Below are 27,060 nucleotides of genomic sequence, written 5' to 3'. Positions count from 1 at the left end.
AGTTTTCCCTCAATACAATTAATTAGGGTAGGCTACATACACTCATAATATGAAGCATTTGCCAAAATATTTTACAAACAAAACACTAGACTAGTCTGAATGTATGGGATATCTCTACATATTACACTTACCATAACGCCAAGATAATTCTTCACCTGAAGTTGACTGTAAATTATACCTGTCAAAAAAAAAAATATATATATACAATCACAAATATACTGTATATATTATGTGCTGCCTAATGAGTGATCAGGGTATAGAGAAGTTTCAGCTTCTGATCTTTAGCCCCCTTTACTTGTTTGTTTTACTTTGATCCAATAAACCCTGATTTTAAAGACACTTGTTTAAAACACACATTCTGACAAATGTAAAGGGACGGGCTGAACTGGTATTGGCAGCTTTAAACCATGCACTTTTACCCAACAAGGCAGAAACCACCATTTGAATTAAAGAGGGATTTGTATACCAAGTCTAAAGCATAAAACAAACAAGACATCTGCGTATATATAAGCCAGTAATTACCAAATAGGCAGCATGTGTAGCTTTTCAGTGTTCTGTCAGTACTCAGCCTTTTCACACAGCAGCAGCTCAGACAGCAGAGAGAGAGAGAGCTCTGAGCATCACCCAGCTTACATACACTCATTGGCCACTTTATTAGGTACACCTGTTCAATTGCTTGGTAACACAAATTGCTAATCAGCCAATCAAATGGCAGCGACTCAATGCATTTAGGCATCTAGATGTGGCGAAGACAACTTGCTGAAGTTTAAACCTAGCATCAGAATGGGGAAGAAAGGGGATCTAAGTGACTTTGAACATGGCATGGTTGTTGGTGCCAGACAGGCTGGTCTGAGTATTTCAAAAACTGCTGATCTACTGGGATTTTCATGCACAACCATCTCTAGGGTTTACTGAGAATGGTCAGAAAAAGAGAAAATGCCTTGTTGATGTCAGAGGTCAGAGGAGAATGGACAGACTGGCTCGAGATGAAGTACAGTACCTCATAACAACCACTCATTACAACCAAGGTATGCAGAATACCATCTCTGAATGCACAACATATCTCATCTTGAAACAGATGGGCTACAGTAGCAGAAGACCATGCCGGGTGCCACTCCTATCAGCTAAAAACAGTAAACTAAGGCAACAATTTAAACAGGTTTACCAAAATTGGACAATAGAAGATTGGAAAAATGTTGCCTGGTCTGATGAATCTCGATTTCAACTGCAACATTCAGATGGTAGGGTCAGAATTTGGCATAAACAACATGAAAGCATGGATCCATCCTGCCTTGTATCAACGGTTCTATCTTGTAGTGGTGGCGTAATGGTGTGGGGGATATTTTATTGGCACACTTTGGGCCCCTTAGTACCAATTGAGCATCGTTTAAACGCCACGTCCTACCTGAGTATTGTTGCTGACCATGTCCATCCCTTTATGACTACAGTGTACCCATCTTCTGATGGCTCCTTCCAGCAGGATAATGCACCATGTCACAAAGCTCAAATCATCTCACCACTGGTTTCTTAAACAGAACCATGAGTTCACTGTACTCTAATGGCCTCCACAGTCACCAGATCCCAATCAAATAGAGCACCTTTGGGATGTGGTGGATTGGGAGATTTGTATGTATATAAAGGTTCATAGAAAGCTGAGACTTACAATGAGGTCTGGAAAAAGTTGTCATCCCCCAAATAAACCAATGTACAATCTGGTGATATTCAGGTAAAGGAAGCAGCGAAAGCTCAACATCAACTCTACCCAGGGCCCCTGATAAGGCAGTACAGCCAGCCCTCCTATACTGGACCCAGGCCTCATCAGTTCAAAAGGGGGGCCCAGGCACCTGTCAAACAGGAGAGCCAGCAGTACTGATACATTGCTGATATTTGTGACTATTGTGCAGTGTTGCCGGCTTCTACTTTTCTTTTCTTCCTCCGGCTGTATTGCAGGGGGATTGGTTCTAATATTGGTGCCCCCTTCCCCCTGCTGTCTGGGACGCCAGTGTGCCCTTGCCCCTGCAGTTCTGCCATTTTCCCTGCTCTCCTCTCCTGCCAGCAGCTGCTGATGGCACACAGGTGGGTTATTTCAGGATGGTAAGCAGGGGGTACCTATTGCTCACTGTGGGGTGCAGATATTGCCTTTTAGCTGCTATTCACTTGGATGGGTCTTGTTCAATGGGGGTATAACTTCTGTCATGGCTGCAAGGTCTAGCTGCTAGCATCATGGCGTTGCATTTTAGTAAAAATATAAAAATGTGATATTTTCAGAGGAGGGGGGCTCTTTCAGGTAGGCTGTATGGGGCCCCGTGATTTCTATCAGCAGCCCTGACTCTACCACACATGTTTATTACCTAATGGTAATCGATCGCAGTCCACAATGAAATAAAATGGTTCAGAAATGTAAATTTTGTATAGCATAATGAACTTTTTCCTCCTGCAGCTGCTCAATGTCAACAGAAGGAAGAGGAATAGAAGCCAGCTTTCAGCAGTTGCAAGAGGAAAATGGAGATCAGCCCCTGCCGTCCCTCCTGTCAAAGTGTAAAATAGAAAGTGACAGGGAGGCCTCAGAGGCCCCCTGCAGCATGGGACGGGGTCGTCATCTCAACTATGAGGGTTTTACCTCCCCCCAAACCGCAAACATAAATAAGAGTTACTGTCCTGAACCCTCTGTAAGGCTGCTTTTATAGTGACGCCATTTACACGCACCGCAGCTGCAACGTAGTGCCCCTGTGGCTTTCCTGTGGGTTATTTGCGCTTTCCCATTAACTTTTATTATACCTTGCAGGGGTGGAACTGTCTGAAAGTACACCAAACCCACAGGATATAATAGAAGTCTATGGGTCAGGGCAGCTAACCCACTGGAAAGCTACAGGTGCACTGCACTGCACCCGTGGATCAGTGTGAAAGCAGCCTAATAATCCTTTTTTCTAAAAGTGTTCATATATGCCCATTGCCAAACTATGATGTTTAACACATAATATGCCCATTGCTAAAGTGTGATGTTTAACCACTTGCAGACCAGGGGAAGCTGATCAGCGGGTCCGGCTGCAGCAATTGCTTCCAGGCACCCGCAATCGCTCCCCGTGGAGACAGAACGGCGGTCTGCCATTGTAAACACGGCAGACTGCTCTTCTGTCAGTTATGAACACAGGGATCCTGTGTTCCTTTTATTTAGGAACACAGGTCTTTGTGTTCGTTCAGCAAGCCCATCCCCCCCATAGTTAGAAAACACCCCCTAGGGACACATTTAACCCTTTGATCGCTCCTGGTGTTAACCCCTTCCCTACCAGTGCCATTATTACAGTAACAGTGCATATTTTAAGCACTGATTACTGTAGTAATGTCACTGGTCCCCCCAAAAGTGTCAAAAATGTCAGTTAGGTGTCCGATCTGTCTGCTGCAATGTCGCAGTCCCGCTAAAAATCGCTGATCGCTGCCAATACTAGTAAAAAATAAATAAATAAATAAAAATGACAAATCTTTCCCCTAGTTTGTACACGCGATAACTTTTGCGCAAACCAATCAATATACACTTATTGGGATTTTTTCTTACCAAAAATATGTAGCAGAATACAAATTGGCCAAAAATGATGAAAACATTTGATTTTTAATTTTATTTTATTTTTTTATTGGGAATGTTTTATAGCAGAAAGTAAAAAATTTTGTTTTTTTTTCAGAATTGTCGCTTTTTTTGTTTATAGCGCAAAAAATAAAAATCGCACAGGTGATCAAATACCACCAAAAAAAGCTCTATTTGTGGGAAAAGAATACATCAATTTTATTAGGGTACAGCGTGGCACTACCGCACAGCTGTCAGTTAAAATAATGCAGTGGCGTATCACAAAAAAATGGCCTGGCCATTAAGCGGGTAAATTCTTCCGGTCCAGAAGTGGTTAATAAACTGACCTTTTATCTTTCGCAGGCCACAGTAGAGGTTTCTGCAGGCCACTGGTTGTACACCCCTGCTGTGCACCTTTCTTATTTTTCCAGAAAATAGAACTTTTGGCTGTAGTACACACAAAGTTGTACCATAGATTTTTTTTCCTTTTTAATTGTGTGCATATTTATTTTATATTAAGATGGAGCCCCTGTATTTGATTACTTGATGCTGAAACCCTCCTAAAGTATAAGCATTGTCTGAGGTGAGCCCAGGAGCCAGCTAAGTACTCACACCTACAGTATGTCCCCAGCAACTATAAGTTCTGGACTAGTAACAGAAGTGTAATTGTACACAGTTCATAAAAAATGTAACTACTTAAGGACCAAGCCTATTTCTGACTCATGTTGTTTACAAGTTAAAATCAGTATTTTTTGCTAGAAAATTACTTACAACCCCCAATCATATATACAGTATATTTTTTTTGCAAAGACTCTGGCGGTCGTTGCAATATTTTAAAAAATCAGAAAACAACATAAAATGCAATAATAGTGTAAAAGTCAGATAAATAAAAACATGATAATATATAAATAGGTGCAAATCATGCTAAAAAATAACAAAGGTGATAAAGTAATCCCACATGTGATGTACCATACAGAGAAGTAAAAGGTAAAATCCTAAAAATAATAGTTATATAGAGTAAATAGCACAATTCAGATGTCCATATAATCTGAATCAAACTTGTGTAAAAAAATGGAGAAAAAAATAGTTATTTTTTTTAAAAAACATCATGTGAATAATAATGTCAAAAGTTGAAGGTGTCACCAGTGTAGAATCACAGCAAACCACTATCCAGCATCAAGTGCAATGGCCGCTCACCTTAATATATAGAAATGAATGCGGATGGTAATCAGCTTGGATCAATAAAAATACGTAAGAGGCAATCCTAGTAGAGGGATAACTCCGCAGCAGATAATGCTCAGCTTATGAAATAACAGATAAGGGTCTCCAAAGTGTAGTAAGTAAAAGTAGTAGTTTAATAAGAAATATAAATAACTTACATATGAGTAAGAAAATGCAGGTGTACAGTTCAAAATAGGACTGAGGGGTCCCCGTAGAAGTACAGCGTGTAAAACACGGAACTTCCGGTCTCCGGAAGTGACGTGCCCCAGCTGGGATATCGATAGATGTAGGGATTCCATTCTGAACTTCTTTACCCGCGCAAAGCAGCTGAGCGCCTTGAGGTCCAGGATTGGACGCACTTTGACTTCCTTCCTGTGGACTGTGAACAGGTTTGGGTAAAAAACCCTGAAAATGTTCTGAAGTTGGAACCGGGACAATCACCCCTTGAAGGAACAGGTCTTGTACCGCCTCAAAAAGTCCATGTAAGTGGTCTGGGAACAGGCGCAAGATGGAAGGAAAAAACCTTGCCGGGGGACAAGAGCGAAACTCGATCTTGTAGCCGGACCGAATTACTTTATGGACCCACTTATCTTACACCAGGGAAGTCCACGGATCCGGTAACCAGCGAAGACATCCCCCCACCCCCAATAGGGGTGAGGGCGCACCTTCATGCTGAAGGAGCCTTATCCACGGGTCTGTAGAAGCCCAATCTTGGCTTGCCAGACCAGGGTCATTTGGATCCTCTTAAAGAGGCCCTGAAAGGCTTCGAGCTCTTGTCAGTCGACCCTGAGGGATGAAAAAACTACTCATGAGCTGAGAAGGAAGGCCCACATCTACGATGAGGTTCCTTGCCCTTAGTAGTCTGTGGAAGAAAATTAATCTTTCCCCCCTGTGAGACCTTTAGTGATGTCATCCAGGGTAGCTCCAAACAGACAATTTCCTTGGAAAGGAAGATCAGTCAAGGCCTTTTTTGAAGTCTGATCCGCAGACCAGCACTTGAGAAAAAAGACACGCCGAAGGACCACTGCCAAAACAGAGAGGCGAGACATCAGGAGAGCCAGATCCAAAAAGGGAACCACAGATAATCTGCAGCCCCTGGACCAGGGGGGAGCTGTTCCCCATCCAGGTCACGACGTAAGAGCTTAGCCCACTCGGTCAGAGTTTGCAACACTAGGGCAATGGTGAATACCGGCCTCATTGCCGAACCAGCCAGAGTGTACGTATTGTGCGGGCCACAGTCTCTGCCTTCCGGTCAGTTGGATCCTTAAGGGCCCGGGGATTCTTCAACTGGAATCACGGTTGCCTTGTTTATTCTGGAAACTGGAGTGTCCACCACGGGTGGCACAGGCCACTTCTTAAGAAGAGACTCCTCATAGGGGTAACGCCTAGTAAAGTGCTTAGGAACTCCACGGGGACACTTTGGTCATCCCCACTCTTTAGCGACAGTTTTGTCAAAATAGGCATGGAAAGGAAACAGCTTTGCCGCTCTGGATGGCTTGTGAGTGCCAAAAGGTACCTGCGCCTCTGTCGCAGCTTCAGCTGCGTCCTCCATCTTTAGGGTCTCATGCACAAATTCAATCAGTACATCCAACAGCTCCTTTTCGTGCGCGGTTGCAGACATGGAGGAATCATCCTCACTATCTGAGGATTCCAGGCGCGTGGTTGCCACCCAGCAGGGTGACCCGTGTCCGCAGCGGCTGAATCAGATTTAGGATCTGATGAGACATATAATGCAGGGGAAGGTGGAGGGCACTTTTTGCTAGCCCATCGCCTGCAAGCCAACTTCACCCGGGACACAAGGTACTCCAGGACTGCCGTCAGTGCAAGGATAGATGGTTGGGACCCGGAGGGACCCGCAACCCCAGAGAGGGGATCAGGTGGGGAAAAGTGCTCCAAATGCTCCATGAGTCACCAGGGGGACCCCCACAAAAGGTGTAAAGCACTGCTAAGGGACAACCCCCACTGCGCTGGCAGCCCCACCCAGTCGCCAAGCACAAGCACCAAGCGATCCTCAGCAGAGAGGGAGAGGACTCCACCAGACTCACCACCCGCAGAAATAAGCGCCTGCAGCCACCAGGATAATTCACTACACATGCGGCGCTCAGGAAGTAAAATCTTCCAGGAGTCAGTGCCAGGCGATGAGGGGCTCCCACCACCGAAATTGCCGCCCACTGGGCTCCACTGTCAAGGCCGCTGCTATTTTCAATGGCAAACCACAGCAAAATGGCCACCGGACTACACAAACATGGCCGTTGAATATAGGAATACACAGGCTACAGCAAAATGGCGGCCCTGCGCAGCATCATGAGGCATACAGGGACCCGGGAAGGAGATCAGGCCTCAGGGACAGATTCAGGCAGGATGGGGGGCAGTGGCAGGAGCCGCCACCAGATACAACCCCCCCACACAGTGGATCAGCCGGTTGCCGGCGGCACACACCCCCCCCCCCATCGCTAGTAAGCGCCTTGCCCCACCCCAGGAACAGTGGCCAGATCACCCAAACAGCCACAGCGTATGTGGAGGGGAGGGGGGGGCAGGTGAGAGACTCAACATAGGGGGTGCCTGCGGGAAGGAGGAGAACCAAGGGGTTAGACTGTCCCAAGGAGGGGCCCACATCCACCCCAAAACCCACCAGGGGGAGAGGGGGTAAAGCTACTCACCATACCAGGAATCAGGCGGGCACAGCTCCAGACAGAAACCCTCTCCATCGAAATGGGGGGGCTGTCTGCCAGGAGGAACGCTTGCGACTTGGGCCGAGACCCGGTCGTATGCGACCTTGTGAGGAGACCTTGCTAAGGTCTGCGTGGGCTCACTGGCCGGACTGAGGTGACCACTGGATCTAGATTATCCAGCCTGTCACCCAGTAATGGCAGTTGATTGTAGATCTCACAGGAAAAATCCAGAAGAAAAAAAATCTATCCAAAAAGAAGAAAAAATTCCTGGGACCAAAGATCCCAACAAGGAACTAGGTCCTTACTCTTGACTAGGCAGAAGAAAAGTGGCTATAGCAGAGAGAGAGAATTTACCCCCTGGGACTGCCCATGGGTGTAGCCAGAATTATTTTCTGCCTAGTGTCCTACTCCTGCAGGGAGCAGTATAACTCAATGGTTATGAATACCAGGAGCTGTGTCCGTCAATGAACAAAATTACATTTTTTTCCCCTATTTATTTTATTTTTTTATTTTTTTCACTGTTCCTATAAAAAAAAAAAAAATCTGATCACTTTTATTGCTGACCCCAAACCCCTCCACTGCACTTAAAAGTATTCAAAACACCAAAATCTGCATTTTTGTTTACTATAAATTTTTTTGAAATTGTCACCATTGGCAGCCGAGTAAACCGGAAGTGACCTTGGGACGTCTCTTCCGGGTTACTTCATTGGAGACCCGATCGAAGCCGAACCTGGCTTCGTTCGGGACTCTGACCACCCGGCGGACGCGCTGGCTGGTCGCTCGGGTCTCCCGATGGGACGGGAGACCCGGGCAGAGCGGCAGAAGCCATATTGGTTCCGGAAGATCACTTACTGGATCTAGACAAGATTTGAGGCCCCGCTGATGCTATTCATCGTAGGGAGCACAATTTCAGCCCCTTGTCTACTTCCAGCCTGATTGGTACCTTCACCCATCCTGCTGTCCTAGGCACAGTCCGGTGTACATCAAACCCATCCCTGCCAGTGTTTCCTACACTGTCGAGTGGATTTTTGGCTGCTGCATGGTGCTGTTACCTGCATTCCGTCCAGGCTCAAAAATCAAATACGATAGGTTTTCTATGATGTGAAATGTTTGTAGAAACAATTTAGCCAAACGATGAACAGTATGTTCCGCAAAACGTGTTGGCCTGCCTAAATATGTTTCCCAACAAACTAAGCAATCATAGTTTGTATTGAAGCTGATGTAACCTCTGCCTTTATATGAACATTCTCTCTATGAGAAAATGTTACCTTTGTATTATGAATAAATCTGTTTTTTTACCCAAATAAGTTCTTGTTGAAGTGCTCATCAATTTGTGACTCCACATCCTCCAATGTCCAATTGTTTGGAGAGAGATATGGGAAGGTCATTCCTTGCCTCCCCTTGTCCTCCCCCCACTTTTATTGTTCTATAGTATATTTATGGATGTTGATGTGGATAGTTGCCCATAGAACTGATTAAGGAGTCACTATAATTACTCTATCGCCTCATTCGCTTAGGGATATCTATCTGTACACCTGTACAAAGGTGTTCCGTGTCTATTGGGACGCAGTGGCTGCACAGGCACAGTCACTGGACCCAGTTTGACAGTCGTGCGCACGGTCTGATTAATTCTGCCTGTAAAACTTCCTGTGTTGAAGGTGAAAATGCTCCCTCACTCTAATCTAATGTATCTAAAGAGGAGCTATCACCCTAAGGCAGGACTACAGAAATCCCTCCATCTACATAAGATAGGTGGGGAGGTATTTTGTATCCCACAGTGATAGCTGAGAACATTGCTAACTAATACGAGCACAGTACAACAGAGGCAGAGTGTAGAGAAAGTTATGAGATTAGGTTTGCATACAGCTTGACTATAGCATTCCACAATCAATAGTAGGTGATGCTTTTGTCATGCAGCTCACATGACTGGAATTGGCCTCAGAGTGGAGATTTGATAAAGAGCTTACATTTAGTTAAAGTAGACATATAGGCATCTGTAACAAAGACGGATCTACTATAAGCTTACATGTATTCTAATGCTATAACTCATTTCCTCTTAACATTCATTCAACAATATAAAGCTAGATGTCAGAGAGAGAATCTGGTCCAACAAATACAGGAGAGAATCTACATATTAGTCTATAAAATAATCATACATACTGTATATTGCACAGCAGGGATATAAAATGTTAAAATCTCTGTAAGAATAAAAATTGCAAACAGGCACATTTAAAAAAAAAGCACAGTTAGGTGCCCTAGGGCTTACGCTGATGGGTGTGCTTTTCAAAGTCAGTGTTTGATAGAGGCTTCATTTGACCTACGGTACATTGCCTGCAGTTCAAACGTATCTCAAAAGGACATAGTGGGCTTGATTTACTAATACTGGAGAATTCCAAATCTTGTGCAGCTTTGCACAGGAACCAATAAGTTTCCAAGTATTATTGTCAGAGCTTAATTTAACAAGCTGAAGATATAATCTGATTGGCTACCATTCAGAGCTTTGCACCAATTTTTGCACTCTCAAGTTTTAGTAAATCAACCCCACTGTGTCTAATCGGCTTCAGGGCTTTTAAATCAGTGTATCACAACAGAACCGAGTGAAAGTTCTGAGAAACAAAAGAAAGCTGGAAATGAGCAGAGGTAAAGTCAGCACGGCCTGAATTTTATGAATGGGTGAGCTACGGCTTGCATAGTAAATTAATTTAACAAGCTGAAGTTAGAATCTGAATGGCTACCATGCAGAGCTTTGCACCAATTTTTGCACTCTCAAGTTTTAGTAAATCAACCCCACTGTGTCTATTCAGCTTCAGGGCTTTTAAATCAGTGTATCACAACAGAACCGAATGAAAGTTCTGAGAAAAAAAACAAAGCTGGAAACGAGCAGAGGCAAAGTCACCACAGCCAGAATTTTATGAATGGGTGAGCTACGGCTTGCATAGTGAACTGGAGTATTCCAATCCTGTCATGCGGTTGTGAGATGAGTCCTAAAGCTGGCCATACATTATACAATTCTCTTATTCAATTTCCTTTAAATTTACATAGTGCAAGGACCTGCCTGATTGCATACAAATTGAAAGTGATTAGGTTTCACCTCATATTATATGGTTTTAGTAAATGTAAAGGAAAATTGGTCAAGAAGATTGTATAATGTGTGACAAGCCTTATTTCTGTGTATGCATCAACTGTCTCAAAGCATACACAGGGCCTACACATCGCTGCTTCTGGCAGTTTTGGAAGCTGATTGGACTAATGTGGTGGGGTTGAAGAGCAGTTGAGTACATGATGCTGGGGAAGGGAGCACTTAAATTAAGCTGTTTACACTTACATGAGCCAGGCCCATACTCATTTTAAAGCTCAACTCCAGGAAGAAAATCTTCCCTTTTGCCTCGTTTCCACTGAGTGGTACGGTACTGTTCAATTCAGTACGGTACGGTTCGGAACGGTACACCTTGCGTTCCAGTGCCAATAGTACCCTTTCATGATAGGTGTGGTGTAGCAGGAAAGCTGTGATCGACGATTTTCTGTCAACCAATCAAAGTTCTGCAGAGTGTAGCTCCACCCTGTTGGTACGGTACTGTGCTTGGCACCCCAACGAAAGGGTCCCAAAAAAGTGGTACGGTACGGTTCGGAATTAGGGTACCATTCACAATGGAAACGGCAAAAATTGCGTACCGTACCGAACCGTACCGTACCGCTCAGTAGAAACGAGCCTTTATGGTGTGGATGGCCCGGCGCTGAACTGTTCCTTGACATCCTCACGTCCAATGTATTATACAGCTTCCCATTGCTTTACAGTGAGAAAGTTATGCCCCCATTCCTGAATAGTTAATGAAACATAAGAAAGTAGCCCTCAAAATGGGACTGTATGGGGCATAAACGTAGGGAACTGAATTTTTAAAAGTATCAAAGATTTATTATTACACAATTGAATGAAGTACATAAAGACTAAAAACACAATCACGTCCAGTGCAAGACTATAGGCTCTGCACTGGTCTTGATGACCTCAGAGGTCCTGAAAATTACAATAAAGGTATTCTATGTCACCTTACAGTGGATCTTCAGTGAAAGCACTGGTTTCTCATTTGTGTGTCAGTACAGGTTACCACTAAATACTTGCTTCTCTAACCTCCACTTAAACCTCAGCGCCAAAAAATGTAAAACTGGAACTGGAATTTTCACATAAGCATAATAGCATTAAAAAACATTACTAAAATAAGCATAGTAATCCAATAACTAGCAATGCTTTGCTTTTTTATCATGTATTAAAGATAAAGACCAAAAACATTAAAAAAAAAAAAAAAAAAAGGTTTATTTATAAGCGGACACTGCTGGAGTTCTTGTGGGTGGCAGACGGTGGAAGACAAATGTTATAAACTGTGGCCTGTGGAATGATTTACAGCTGGGAATCTGGCATGTAATCATAATGTGATTACTATTGCTAGCCTAAACCAGTGTTCATTCATAGAGGGGTTTGACTTGAGGACTGAAGATTACTAGGTGGTTGCAAGTTGATATAATTTTCAAAGCAATTAAGAATTTCAATCTTCAATTTATTTCTGGAGAATGGATGGACAGCCTTCAGATTAGGAAGTAAGGAATTTCAAAACATTTGTTCTTCATCTTGAATAGGGGCAGGACCCGTAATTTTCTCACCGAATTTGATTATCAAGTCTTTTAAATCTATAAGGATGCTTTCCTTTTCTTCTGTTTCCTTTGTCTTCGGCTTTTTTAACCGCTGTTGCTGGACCTGAGATGTTATCATTAATTCTTCATTCTCTTGTTTAGGGATGATGTCTTCATCTGAACTAGCCCCAACAGAAGAAGTGGCCCTACAAAATGATTGCTTTGTTAGTTCATATTTAAATTATGATTTTAAAAGCATTTTATTTACACAAAGCAACTCAACCACATATGATGCATAACATAATATTGTAGAGGTAATTAAAACAATGTATAAATGTGTCTAACTTTTTAGATTTTCACAGCAGGAGGAAAATCTTTTTTTGGCCTGACAGTAGGTAATGTTATGTTGCTGGATATAATAAGTGGATTGTTGCATACCCAATTACTTTTATATAAGTGACAGATTCCCTGTAATGCAAACCTAAAATTATAAATTAAATAATGGTATCAATCTGTGCTGCTGTCACACATGAAAACCGTTCTTTTAAGATTTAAAGCATTCATACGTGCTCCTGCTGCCCCCACTATGTAGTGCATATTACTACAGGGGCAAAGTCACCACGCCTGAATCTAAAGAGTAGCAGTTTACACTAAATAATTACAGATTTTCAGAAGTGATCTGCCTTTTCAGAAGTCTGCACTCAGGCCATTCGTTTTTCAGGAGCATTCTGCCCCAAATGTTAGTACCGCAGTGCACTGTCCAGCCAAAGCAGCTTTCAGTCTCTTATATAGAGCTGTACAAGCTGCCTGACTAGTGGGAGTAGATGGTGCAACTGTGCCTTCCACCCCCATAAAAATGCCAGGATCTCATGCACATGGGCTAAACGGTTTAAAGTAATTATCAATCCGAACATTTGACTATAGTGATGTAAAGTAAAGTAATTAAAACATTTCAATACACAGAAGTGAACCCAATACATAAAAAATAGTCCTACAATTCTCTGATATAAAGAACCAAGCAAGCTTTAAAACATAAAAAAACAAAACAAAAAGGTAGATACGTCTGTTTGTCATTGAGTCAGTATATATATTAATTAAGAGATAGTCACTGAAACAGCCAGCAATGAAGACATATTATTCTCACATTAAAAACAAGCAGGAATTCTAAAGTATGGTGACCACAACTGGTACATGCCAACCCAACTGTTCCTGTACCCAAAACTCACACTAAGATTTAAGCACAATATTGTCAAGATAAATACTCTTTACCTACCAAATGTAATTTTTTAATTAGCCAAACTCTTAAATCAGATTTCCACCCATGTTTTAACTGTCCAATCATTGTCATGCCTATCCGGAATGCTATTATAAATGGCTACATATAGATTTTTTTTTCCCCTATTTCCAAATATTTCTGCAGTACTTTCAGGGGGGTATCAGCATCATCTATTCCAGGTTTCCATGGGAATCGCCTAATACCGAAAACTAGCATTATTTCCAAACCGGAAACCTCTGATTGACAGGCTGCGATAGTAATGGGATGGGATATTTCATCGACGCCGCCATTGCTATGGCAACCTGTCAGCTGGGTAGCCAGCTTGCACAGAATCCCGGAAATGAATACAAGAGGGCTTCAGATGCCCACAGCAGAGATGGACCCTGCCTGCTTCCGAGATCAGGTTAGTTTTGCACGATTTAAACATAAATTAAAGGACCGCATTAATCACATTATCTAAATGTTACAATTAAAGTGCACACAATTACGGCAGAGTATTTAAAAAAAAAAATGAATTGGGGGACTGGAACTCAAAATGGCGTAGGAAATTGTGCTTTACCAAATCGCATTGCAACCAGAACAGTCCTTCATAATCCTGTTTCTAAACACTATCTGGCTTCCGCTGCTGTTGTTTACTTTCCTTCCTGGCCAAGTGACTCCACTTCAATGAGGGTGTAGTACTATTTAAGCACTACTTGTGGGAAAGACCACTGAAAGGAAAGTTATATATGAGGATCACAGAGCATCCACACTATTTGTTAAAAGTAAACTTTATTCCAAAGTTTACAAAATGATTTTTGTAGATTTTGGAAAAAAGTTTGCCTTTGATAGATAATGTGGATGCTCTGTGATCCTCATATATAACTTTCCTTTCAGTGGACTTTCCCACAAGTAGTGCTCTGACATATGGAAGTTAGAGGATCACCCCATAAATGGGGGCATGAGCACATATTGGAACCCCACTATTTTTTATGTTTGTATTTGTAGTACTATTTAAGCATATTGAAACCAGAGTTATATGATTGTTATGACTAATCGAAAAAGCAGAGATGAGCATGATGCACAGCAGTGAGTTAAATAATGACATTTTAAGGGTCCATGCAAATTGGGCTTGAAAAAATGTCAGTTCTTTTGGCAGAAAAAATTTTTTGTAAAGAGCGTTTTTGTACAGACGCTTAGGAGCGTTTAGTATTTTTTTCTGCCAGAAAACTCCTCTCAAAAACACAAACCAGAAGAGTTCTTTCTGCCTCTAAATGCGGAGCTCAAAATATGGCTTTAAACTTCCTAATGTGCATGGACACATAGGATAAAATTGAGCTGCTTCTACAGGCAAAATGTAATACTCCTCTAGAAGTAGCATTTTTTAAGCCCAGAGTGCATGGACCCTAAGTTGAGAAGATATCTCTGAATCTGAACCAGCATTATGACAGTGGGAGGAGTGTTCCTTACACCAGCTTCTGAATGACTAGGTATCTTCCCCTGTTTCAAAAAAGATATTAAAACAAAAATCTACTTACGGACGATGTTCCATAATAGGAAGAAGAAACTGGAGCTGCTCCCAGTACTTGTATCTGCGTCTTGTTGATGATCCTGCCCCACTCCTAGCTTCTTCTCTTTGTGCTTGAAGTTCTCTTCTAAACAAGTACTTCATAGACTTCCAACATCTATTTAGCTGCTGGACTAACTAAACAAAAAGTACAAAAGTGTGGATTCCAGTTTTTTTTAAATTATCAACATGTTTGATTGATAAAAACATATAAATAAATGTTAATGAATGCAAGTGCAGCTTTACGCACCCTGAATTCTGCCTGACCCCCATACCAAACTTCAAAAATGCTTGTGCACACCCCAAATCAGACTACAATGCCTGGCTAGCCCAAAGCTAACACAGCACTTTTCTTATACAGTGCTTTCAGCCTTCTTTGAGTTCATTCACATGCAACGAGGCCTGCTACAGAGAAAAATGGGCAAATACTGAGCCAGACAGATATAGCAATAGTCTATGACCAAGCCTGGAGCATACAAGGGAATTCAAAGAAAACAGAGCATTAGAGGAGAAAAACACTGTTTTAACCTATGTATAGCTTCCTCAATTGGAGGAACTGTTCCTCCAAGGTGAAGTGGAGAGGAACAACAGGCACTTATGGGTTTAACCCCTCATTTTCAGTATATTAGTTTAGTGGTCCACATAAATGGGGGCGTTCTTTGCCTACGTAGCCTGTGCTAAAAGGTGTCATCTTAGAAAGCTGGGAGGTAGGAAGGGTGGACAGTGTAAACTGCAATTTCTGCCTTTTTGTGACATGCATACCCCTTTAAAAATGTGGTGCAGCGGATGGGGCTGAACCCAGTGTACAATTACTCTTTAGGCTTGGATATTCTATAAAGTAGCATCTACTTAAATTCATAATTTTGTTTCCAAAATTATGTAGTGAACATTAACGTGAAGGGTCGGACAGGAAAAGTATTTCAATCAGCATAACCTGCCCCATTAAATTGATAAGCAATTAATAAACTTTTAGCACTAAGTTAAGCAGGAATAAAGAGATTGCTGCATATACTACCGATTTATCTTTCAGGCGATTCTGGTTGGCAAAAACAAAATTATAATTCATAGTGGCGGTCATCTGGAAAACAAGCAAACATTAAGGTCTACCAATGTTCAGATGGTATCAAGTGAAATTTTCTATTGGTGAAATTGGACAAAGATTTTGATCATTATTTTAAATGCTTAAAAAACATTTTCCTAATTTGTTAATTGTTTCCTAATTATTAAACATGGTTGATCTTTCATTTTCCTTGGTATTATACTAAAACCTATTTTCAAAGTCAGTCCTGATAAATACCACCCTCCTTTTGATTGGGCATTTCTGATTGTTTCAGGAGTTCTGTGCTTTTGTCCATTTTACTGCTGGAAAATTGATAAACAGCACAATAAACACCCTGTTACTACTGAAATATTTGCTACTTCCCTCTTTAATAAAAATCATATTACTGTTTATTACTATTCTGTTACTTTACCCATTATTAATAATCATATTCCTGTTTATTACAATTCTATTACTTTCTTCTTCATTAACAATTGTATTACAGATTATTACTATTAAGCTACTTTCCCCTTTATTACTCTTTTTTTTTTACTATCAGGAAACTTTCCCCTTTATTAACAATTCTACTACTGATAAAAAATATTGAGGTACAATACTCCTTATTAACAACTATATTATTGTTTAATAATATTGAGGTAATTTACCTTTTATTAACAGTTATAATACTGCTTATTAATAATGTGTTATTACTCTCTATTGACATTTTTTTTGCAGCTTATTAGCATTGTTCTACTTTCCCCTATAATAACATTCCTTTTACAGCAATTTACTATTAGGTGGATTTCCCTTAAAGTGGTAGTAAATTCTCATTTTTAACTTTAGTAAGTCTAACCTGTAGGACTAAACTTGTGTCATTTAGGAGATATTCGCATAGGCTTCAGCCAGTGCTTTACATTCAGGGCACACTGAGTATGCTATGAATGCAGAGAGCGCTGTGCAGCATGTGCAGGAGTGACATCATTGTGGCCCAGCCATTCAAATGGCCGGAGAGCGCAAACTCGGAAGGAAGACCAGGCAAAGATAAAAACACCAGGAGCAGTGACAGTGCAGCATTGGAGGGATGTCATAATGTACTAGTATGTGGTACATACAAGCACATTATGGCATAAATATGCAGGGGCACAATTAAAAAAAATGTATGTTGAGTTTAGTACCGCTTTAATCAACAATCCTACTAAGGTTTTTTTAAAGTGGATCTTCCATTAAAAATGCTTGGGGGCAGGAATCCATACCAGCGCCCACCGCCCATATAAATTAGCTGTGAAAAAAAACCTTTAAAAATAAAGATGTTAAAAAAAAAACTGAGAATAAAATACTTACCTTAAGGCCCGTACACACGTACCGATCGTCGGCAGACAAACTTCGGCCGACGAACGATCTGCCGATTGTACGCTTGTTAGTATGATGCCTCCGACAGCCGCCAGCGCACATTCTGCTGACAAGAATCTGTCATGCAAGCATTAAAATTTTTGTATGCCGACACCAGAACGGCCGATTGTTCGCCAGTCAGTACAGAATTCGGCCGACAGACCGCAGATTTGCAAGACTGGGCATGCTCAGAAAAGAAAAAACATAGGGAAAGTTAACCATTACATGACATCACTTCTGCAGTCGGCTGTAGTCGGCGGACAAAATTCTTGTGCTGTCTTTGCACTTTTCAACAGACACCGACAGTCCGGGGACAAAAGACGGCCGATCGTTCGCCGACGATCGGTACGTGTGTACGGGCCTTAAGTCCCAGCTTCTAGCACTTCTGGGAGACACCAGTAATTCCAGCCCATTGCAGGAGATGTCAGCCCATTGCAGGAGTGCATTATCAAAGGATTTTGAGTGCCAGGAAGCAGCAGTGAAGGGTTGCTTCCCGGAAGCTGGGACCTAGGTAAGTATGCATTTTTTTTTTTAAACATCTTTATTTTTAGTTTTTTGCAGCTAACTTTGTTTGGGCAAAGGGAGACGGTCAGGAAAAGTTAACCATCTTGTAACAAACAGGGACCCTAAAGCTTGTGTCAGAAGAAATGTCATTTTCCACTGCATGCGGTCAGCAGTGCTAACTCATTCAATACAGGTTCCTCCCTTTAAGGCCAGCACACACCTCAAATCAAATAATATTTTGTGACATTCCATGATATTGCAATATGAACGGAATTCTATATTTAGTTTGTGATCGAGTTTTAATCTAATTGGTCATTAGTGTCAGATCCCGTTTCTTAGAAAATATTTGTTCTGGATAACCTCATGCCACAAGTCCATTATTCATTTCCAAATGTCAATCTTTCCTAATCGATTTGTTTTGGACCATCCAAGATACACTCTGCAATTAGCTCCTCGAGACAGATTTAAATACTGATGGTGATTATGGTCTGTAGGTTTAATAAAATATCACTATGGAGGCAGCCATCCTGCATGTATACCCTGGAACCAGAAATGAGATAGAAGATGGCTCCTACAGTATATGATATTAAAGTGGAGGTTGGGAACCACCAAATTCAAATGCTGGTGAAACATAAGAGTGACAAGGTTACCCTGCAAGATAGCAAAAACATTGTCCAAAAACCTTGTCCACGTGAGACAATATTGTTTAAGCAATGGATGTGGATATACATATTTCTCTTCAACCCACATCACAAAAGCATTGGCATAATGTTGTGCAGCAGGGGAACCCATTGCTGCCATCTTTAATTGTAAAAAATAATAATTTTCAAACATAAAATAAATTATACAAAAAAATTGTAACCTTTTTGTCTGAAGAGCATTTACTGTAAAATAGGGTTTACGTATGTTACAACCCCTGGTTTTTGATCCGTGATTATATATATATATATATATATATATATATATATAGCCTGCCTTTACACGCACATGAACTTTAATGACATCCAAGTTTTAGTCTGTAGGGTTCAATATAGAGTTGGCCCACCCTTTGCAGCTATAACAGCTTCAACTCTTCTGGGAAGTCTGTCCACAAGGTTTCGGAGTGTGTCTATGGGAATGTTTGTACATTCCTTTAGAAGCGCATTGGTGAAGTCATGCACTAATGTTGGATGAGAAGGCCTGGCTCACAGTCTACACTCTAATTCATCCCAAAGGTGTTCTATTGGGTTGAGGTCAGGACTATGTGCAGGCCAATCCAGTTTCTCCACCCCATAGCTCGTTCATCCATGTCTTTATGGACCTTGCTTTGTGCACTGGTGCACAGTCATGTTGGAACTGGAAGGGGCCATCCCCAAACTGTTGCCACAAAGTTGGGAGCATGACATTTTTCAAAATGTCTTAAATGCTGACGCCTTAAGATTTCCCTTAGTTGAAACTAAGGGAAGTCAAGCCCAACCCCTGAAAGACAAGCACACACCATAATCCCCCTCAACCAAATGATTTGGGCCAGTAAAAGCAGAAGAATTGAAGCTGTGATAGCTGCAAAGGGTGGGCCACTAGTCTTAGTCCGTATTGACGGACTAAGACTAGGATGCCATTAAAGTTTGGAAAACTTTTTAATGAGAGTAAAGCATCAAGTCAATTAAACTCCTGGGATATTGATCTGGTCAGAAAAGTAGCAGAGGGGGTTGTTAATTGGTTTTAGCTGCTTTGGTGTTAATAAAATTAATAACAGGTGCACTAGTTGGGCAACAATGAGATGACCCCCAAAACAGGAATGGTTTTACAGGTGGAGGCCAAATATGTTTTTTTTTCCCTACTAATCTTTTCTGACTGTTTTTCGTTGGTTTTGCATTTGGCTAGGGTCAGTGTCACTACTGGTAGCATGAGGCGATACCTGGACCCTATAGGAGGTGTACAGGCAGTACAACTCTTCCAGGATGGCACATCAATACATGCCATTGCCAGAAGGTTTTCTGTGTCTCCCAGCACAGTCTCAAGAGCATGGAAGAAATTCCAGGGGACATGTAGTTACTCTAGGAGAGCTGAACAGGGCCATAGAAGGTCCTTAACCCATTAACAGGACCTGTATCTGCTCCTTTGTGCAAGGAGGAAAAGGATGAACACTGTCAGAGCCCTAAAAAATGACCTCCAGCAGGCCACTGGTGTGAATGTCTCTGACCAAACAATCAGAAACAGACTTCATGAAGGTGGCCTGACGTCATCTAGTAGGCCCTGTGTTCACTGCCCAGCACTGTGGAGCTCGACTGGCATTTGCCATTGAAAAACAGAATTGGCAAGTCCACCACTGGCACCCTGTGCTTTTCACAGATTAGAGCAGGTTTACCCTGAGCACATGTGACAGACGTAAAAGGGTCTGGAGAAGCTGTGGAGAGCGTTATACTGCTTGCATCATCGTTTAGCATAACCAGTTTGGTGGTGGGTCAGTGATGGTCTGGGGAGGCATATTCATGGAGGGACGCACATACCTCTACAGGCTAGACAATGGCACTCTGACTGCCATTAGGTATCAGGATGAAATCCTTGGACCCATTGTCAGACCCTACACTGGTGCAGTGGGTCCTGGGTTACTCCTGGTGTACAATGCCCCGCCTCATGTGGCAAGAGTATGCAGCCAGTTCCTGGAGGATGAAGGAATTGATACCATTGAATGGCCCCCATGCTTGCTTGACCTAAATCCAATAGAACACCTCTGGGACATTATGTTTTGGTCCATCTGATGCTGCCAGGTTGCACCTCAGTCTGTTCAGGAACTCAGTGATGCCCTGATCCAGATCTGGGAGGAAATACCCCAGGACATCATCCCTCGTCTTATTAGAAGCATGCCCAGATATTGTCAGGTAAGCATACAAGCACATGAGGGCAATACAAACTACCAAGTATCATTTTGAGTTGCTGCAATAAAATTTCAGCAAAATGGACTAGCCTACAGCATCATTTTTTTTCACTTTTTGGGGTGTCTTTGAATTCTGCCCTCTGTAGGTTGATAATTTTCATTTACATCAAACGATGTGGCAAACCTTTCGTTCCTAACACATTACCCAGCCAATATCAGTATAGATATCCAGCACAATATTTTTCCCCATTGAGATCTGATGTGTTTTCAAAGTGTTCCTTTAATTTTTTTGAGTAGTGGGTGTGTGTGTGTGTGTAAATACAGTGCATTGCGAAAGTATTCAGCCCCCTTGAACTTTGACCTTTTGCCACATTTCAGGCTTCAAACATAAAGATATAAAACTATAATTTTTTTGTGAAGAATCAAAAACAAGTGGGGCACAATCATTAAGGAGAACAAAATTTATTGGATATTTCAAACTTTGTTAACAAATAAAAAACTGAAAAATTGGGCGTGCAAAATTATACAGCCCCTTTACTTTCAGTGCAGCAAACTCTCTCCAGAAGTTCAGTGAGGATCTCTGAATGATCCAATGTTGACCTAAATGACTAATAATGATAAATAGAATCCACCTGTGTGTAATCAAGTCTCCGTATAAATGCACCTGCACTGTGATAGTCTCAGAGGTCCGTTTAAAGCGCAGAGAGCATCATGAAGAACAAGGAACACACCAGGCAGGTCCAAGATACTGTTGTGGAGAAGTTTAAAGCCGGATTTGGATACAAAAAGATTTCCCAAGCTTTAAACATCTCAAGGAGCACTGTGCAAGCGATAATATTGAAATGGAAGGAGTATCAGACCACTGCAAATCTACGAAGACCTGGCCGTCCCTCTAAACTTTCAGCTCATACAAGGAGAAGACTGATCAGAGATGCAGCCAAGAGGCCCATGATCACTCTGGATGAACTGCAGAGATCTACAGCTGAGGTGGGAGTCTCTGTCCATAGGACAAAAATCAGTCGTATACTGCACAAATTTGGCCTTTATGGAAGAGTGGCAAGAAGAAAGCCATTTCTTAAAGATATCCATAAAAAGTGTAGTTTAAAGTTTGCCACAAGCCACCTGGGAGACACACCAAACATGTGGAAGAAGGTGCTCTGGTCAGATGAAACCAAAATCGAACTTTTTGGCAACAATGCAAAACGTTATGTTTGGCGTAAAAACAACACAGCTCATCACCCTGAACACACCATCCCCACTGTCAAACATGGTGGTGGCAGCATCATGGTTTGGGCCTGATTTTCTTCAGCAGGGACAGGGAAGATGGTTAAAATTGATGGGAAGATGGATGGAGCCAAATACCGGACCATTCTGGAAGAAAACCTGATGGAGTCTGCAAAAGATCTGAGACTGGGACTGTTGTCTTCCAACAAGACAATGATCCAAAACATGAAGCAAAATCTACAATGGAATGGTTCACAAATAAACATATCCAGGTGTTAGAATGGCCAAGTCAAAGTCCAGACCTGAATCCAATCGAGAATCTGTGGAAAAAACTGAAAACTGCTGAAATGCTGTTCACAAACGCTCTCCATCCAACCTCACTATGCTCGAGCTGTTTTGCAAGGAGGAATGGGAAAAAATTTCAGTCTCTCGATGCAGTGCAAAACTGAAAGAGACATACCCCAAGCGACTTAAAGCTGTAATCGCAGCAAAAGGTGGCGCTACAAAGTATTAACTTAAGGGGGCTGAATAATTTTGCACGCCCAATTTTTCAGTTTTTTATTTGTTAAAAAAGTTTGAAATATCTAATAAATTTCATTCCACTTCATGATGGTGTCCAACTTGTTGTTGATTCTTCACAAAAAATTACAGTTTTACATCTTTATGTTTGAAGCTTGAAATGTGGCAGAAGGTCGAAAAGTTTAAGGGGGCCGAATACTTTCGCAATGCACAGTATATATATATATATATATATATATATATATATATATATACACACACACACACACACACACACACACACAGTATCTGACAAAAGTGAGTACACCCCTCACATTTTTGTAAATATTTTATTATATCTTTTCATGTGACAACACTGAAGAAATGACGCTGCTACAATGTAAAGTAGTGAGTGTATAGCTTGTAGCTTGTGTAAATTTGCTGCCCCCTCAAAATAACTTAACACACAGCTATTAATGTCTAAACTGCTGGCAACAAAAGTGAGTACACCCCTAAGTGAAAATGACCAAATTCGGCCCCAATTAGCCATTTTTCCTCCCCGGTGTCATTTGATTCGTTAGTGTTACAAGGCCTTGGGTGTGGATGGAGAGCAGGTGAGTTAAATTTGGTGTTATCGCTCTCACTCTCTCATACTGGTCACTGGAAGTTCAACATGGCACCTCATGGCAAAGAACTCTCTGAGGATCTGAAAAAAAGAATTAAAGAATTGTTGCTCTACATAAAGATGGCCTAGGCTATAAGAAGATTGCCAAGACCCTGAAACTGAGCTGCAGCACGGTGGCCAGGACCATGCAGCGGTTTAACAGGACAGATCTCCATACCTAAACCCTATTGAGCATCTGTAGGGCATCCTCAAACATAAGGTGGAGAAGCGCAAGGTCTCTAACATCCACCAGCTCTGTGATGTCGTCATGGAGGAGTGGAAGAGGACTCCAGTGGCAACCTGTGAAGCTCTGGTTAACTCCAAGCCCAAGAGGGTTAAGGTAGTGCTGGAAAATAATTGTGGCCACACAAAATATTAACACTTTGGGCCCAATTTGGACATGTTCACTTAGGGGTGTACTCACTTTTATTGCCAGTGGTTTAGACAATAATGGCCGTGTGTTGAGTTATTTTGAGCGGACAGCAAATTTACACTGTTATACAAGCTGTACACTCACTACTTTACATTGTAGCAAAGTGTCATTTCTTCAGTGTTGTCACATGTCACATTAAAAAGATATAATAAAATATTTAGAAAAATGTGAGGGGTGTGCTCACTTTTGTGAGATACTGTATATAATCGATAGAGAGATAGATAGATAGATAGATAGATAGATAGATAGATAGATAGATAGATAGATAGATAGATAGATAGATAGATAGATAGATAGATAGATAGATAGATAGATAGATAGACCAATTAGAATGGCGGGAAACTGCCGGGTGTTATGAGATACTCCCTACTACAGCTTATCAAGAGACTTGTTAGAAAGCCAGTCAACTTGAAATCCGAGACTAGTCAGCCCTAAACGATCTTCTTCACAACATACATTTTGCTGCCCAATCCGTTCAAACATGGCAAAAAGAGGGACAGTCTACACATAGCAACAAGAAGGAGAAACTATAAATCTGTATATAAAATATGGCCTTAAAAATTTGGAATGGCAAGCAACTAAAAATCTGATAGTACCATAAAGAATGTTTTATGTTACATTTAGGCTTTATTGACACCTGAGTGTAGCGCTTTTTTTGTGTTTGTTTGTAGAGCGTTTTTGGAGTGGCACCATTCATTTGAATGGGCCTCCCTCTGCTTCAAAAACACTTTAAAGAAGCTCATGTACCAAATCTTGGCACAGAGCTAAGTCCCTGTTCACATTTGTGCGATGCGCGAACGCTGCGAATATGCAGCGTGATCCCACATCGCATCCGCACCTCTGGCAGTTCACACTGCCATATGCGATACCCAGGGGGTGTCAATTAAAAGTTAACGACACTCCCAGTTGCGATCGCATATCGCAGTGCAATCTGCAAGTTCGCACAGAATCGGATCACACTAGTGTGAACCACTAAGCGATCCGATTCTGCTGCGGATAAAACAAAAGCCTCATGTGCGAGTTTAGTGTGGATGCGGTGCAAATTCAGCCATACAAAGTGTATGGCTGAAATTCGCACCGCACATGAGATCGCATGTAATTTAGGAGCAGTGTGCTCTGAATTACATGCGATCTCCGCGATCGCACTAATGTGAACCGGGGCTAAGAGTGTTTGCCGCAATTGCACCGTATTTGGGGTGCCATTAAGAAATAATGGCATCGCAAACGCATCCCGAGTTTTGCCGCAATTCTGTAATCATGGCGATTCCGCCCACAATTCAAATCGCCTAGGTGTAAACAGAGCCTTAACAAAACATTTATCAATAATAACTCAAGAAAAGTTACCTATTACAATATAGTTTCCGTTTAAGAAAAATAAGCCATGAAAATAATTTAAAGGTCATTGCAAACAGCAGGTATACCAGCTTTGGTCTTTTGTATGGTGCCCTGGGATTTCCAATGCCCCTGCACTCTATATTAAAAACATAGCTATGGCTCTGGTCCTTTCACCTTTTTTTTACCTTACTATTAGTTATTGATGGGAGTAGAGCCAGAGACCTCAGAAGCTGGTTGATGTCTTTACAGTATAACATTGAGCCATGAGTTTTAAGAGTTCCTGTGTGCCACAAGGCATCTGGAACGACCTGGTTTTTGGAGTTGGTGACAGTAACATTCTATTTTATTCTTTTTTTATAAAGTAACTATAAATTCTGTATATTATAGGTTCCTGTACAGAGGATTAAACAGTGGTTAGCAATTCCACAAAGAAATGTAAAGCTTACATACCTTTGTCAGCTTTTTCACCACTGTCCAGTCTGTTCCAGTTGTTGAAGACAGCACAGCACACGTCTTCCCAGAGATGGTCTTTTACAAACTTGGTTGAATAAACTGGAGATTTGAGATCATAGAGTCCTGCCATGGTTTGGATCTCAGCGATTAACTGGTCTTTATCTAAATGGACACGTGAATAGGCCATTTTGTTAATGGCTGCAGTTTAACCTGTTTTCAGAATGTTCTGGGTGGTTGCAGATTACCTAGGAGACTTGATATTCTGTTATTAGCAGAATAATAACCATGTATTGTTTAAACGTTGGTAGAGTTCCTGGATTGATGAAAATTCAAATTGATACAAATTGTATTGATGCCGATAAAACAGTTGCACATTTTCTTTGCCTCCTAGCTTCTTCAGATGGTTGGCAATAAGCGGAATGCCAATAAACTGCCTGAATGTCAGCAGAAACGTTGGACTGTCTGTTGACTTTTAGCTTCATTATGGAACAGCATGCAGTATAAGCCTACTGCGTTTTGGGTACATTCTTGAAGCGTCTTTTCCACGTTATAAAAAATGGAACCTGACCAGGGAGTAAGCCCTTGTGACAAGGTTATTGAATGAAGTTAAAAATAACCTAATAACGCTTGAAACCTAGACAAAACATCTCTCAGAAGGTGACCAATAACAAAATCTATTTGAAACAACCCAAATATAATCATATATTATTTCACATCTAAAGACTATAAAATTAGTTTTAGTTTGTGTGACAAATAATTCATTACATTAAGCCAAAGTGGACTAACTGAACTGGTGGTATCTGATCTGTGAGATGTGCCGAGAGCTCTATGTTTTACAGCATTAGGAATAATAATGAGAGCTGTTCAAAGAGCTAAAAAGGTGCTGGAGCAAGTGTATGGATCAGGTAAAAAACTTGGGTAGAGTAGGGTGATATTGCTTATTTCTAGTTCTTAAAGCGTTTGTTACCCCAAAACTTGGAGTATTCTGTCCAGTTCTGGTAACCAATCCTGAGAAAGGATGTGCTCGAACTGGAGAGGGGTCTTTTTTGAGCATTCATACTCCAATAGCCTTCAACCCTGCATGTTTATAATACAACAACAATAATTTATTTTCAGATGCACACTTACACCCCTGACGAGTGGGCAATGTGACCCACGAAACGTGCGTCGAGTTTCAAGACAATTGTATTGATGTGCATATTGTTACTGTTACGAGATATTTTAATATATTTGTATGACTATGTTCTGTTTTGTGTATGTCAAACATTCATGTTGTTTTACTTTTGTATATTGGTTCTATACAATAAACCAGATACATTTCAACTTGAGTTTTATGACTATTGGGTCCACCTCATCTAAAGTCCCGTGGGCAATTTTCTCTTTTTTATATCGAACTGGAGAAAGTCCAAAGAAAGGCCACTAAACTAATTAGGGGATTGGAGGACCTTAATTATGAGGAGCGATTACATTCTCCTTGGAGAGGAGACGCCTGAGAGGGGACATGATTGCGACCTACAAATACATCAATGGCAATCCTAGCATAGGTAAAAAACAATTTAGTCCCAAGGAGTGCAAGAAGACACATGGCCACACAATGAGATTAGAGGAGAGGTGGTTTAACCGTATGCTGCGTAAGGGGTTCTTCACTGTAAGGGCGGTGAGAATGTGGAACTCTCTTCCACAAATGGTGGTAGCTACAGGGAGTATGGCTACTTTTAAAAGACTTTTGGACGTGCATCTCACAGATCATAACATTCAGGGTTATGG

General features: G+C 41.5%; 2 protein-coding genes across 3 annotated transcripts in view; both read right to left on the bottom strand.

Moving 5' to 3' along the window:
• The window catches only part of LOC309565117 (V-type proton ATPase subunit S1-like protein), a 67,807-nt gene that overhangs the window by 32,090 nt on the left and 8,657 nt on the right, over positions 1-27,060 (bottom strand). The window contains exon 2 of one of the 2 annotated variants that reach the window (XM_082269897.1): positions 132-178. The exons of the other annotated variant lie outside the window; for it this stretch is intronic. Within the exon in view, the coding sequence (XP_082126023.1) occupies positions 132-178 (47 nt within the window). The remainder of the gene's footprint in view (positions 1-131; positions 179-27,060) is intronic. 2 annotated transcript variants of the gene reach the window in all.
• On the bottom strand, positions 11,751-25,600 carry LOC309565131 (uncharacterized protein). The gene is made up of 3 exons (XM_082269915.1): positions 25,291-25,600; positions 14,869-15,031; positions 11,751-12,281 (listed from the first exon to the last, which is right to left on the bottom strand). The coding sequence occupies exons 1-3, from the start codon at positions 25,478-25,480 to the stop codon at positions 12,053-12,055; spliced, it is 582 nt and encodes a 193-aa protein (XP_082126041.1). The 5' UTR covers positions 25,481-25,600; the 3' UTR covers positions 11,751-12,052.

This window comes from Pelophylax lessonae (genome assembly GCF_965119305.1).
Source record: "Pelophylax lessonae genome assembly, chromosome: 1".
NCBI classification, from domain to species: domain Eukaryota; kingdom Metazoa; phylum Chordata; class Amphibia; order Anura; family Ranidae; genus Pelophylax; species Pelophylax lessonae.
Note: the sequence above shows the minus strand (reverse complement) of the source record. Positions and strands in the feature narration are given on the sequence as shown.

Bases quoted from the DNA above. Each gene is read 5' to 3' on its own strand.
- LOC309565131 (XM_082269915.1), bottom strand. From the start codon at position 25,480: ATGGCCTATTCACGTGTCCATTTAGATAAAGACCAGTTAATCGCTGAG. The intron at 15,032-25,290 runs GTATGTAAGCTT...TTGTTTAGTTAG, and splicing joins TGGTGAAAAAGCTGACAAAG to TCCAGCAGCTAAATAGATGT. The intron at 12,282-14,868 runs GTAAGTAGATTT...ATCATTTTGTAG, and splicing joins CCTATTATGGAACATCGTCC to GGCCACTTCTTCTGTTGGGG.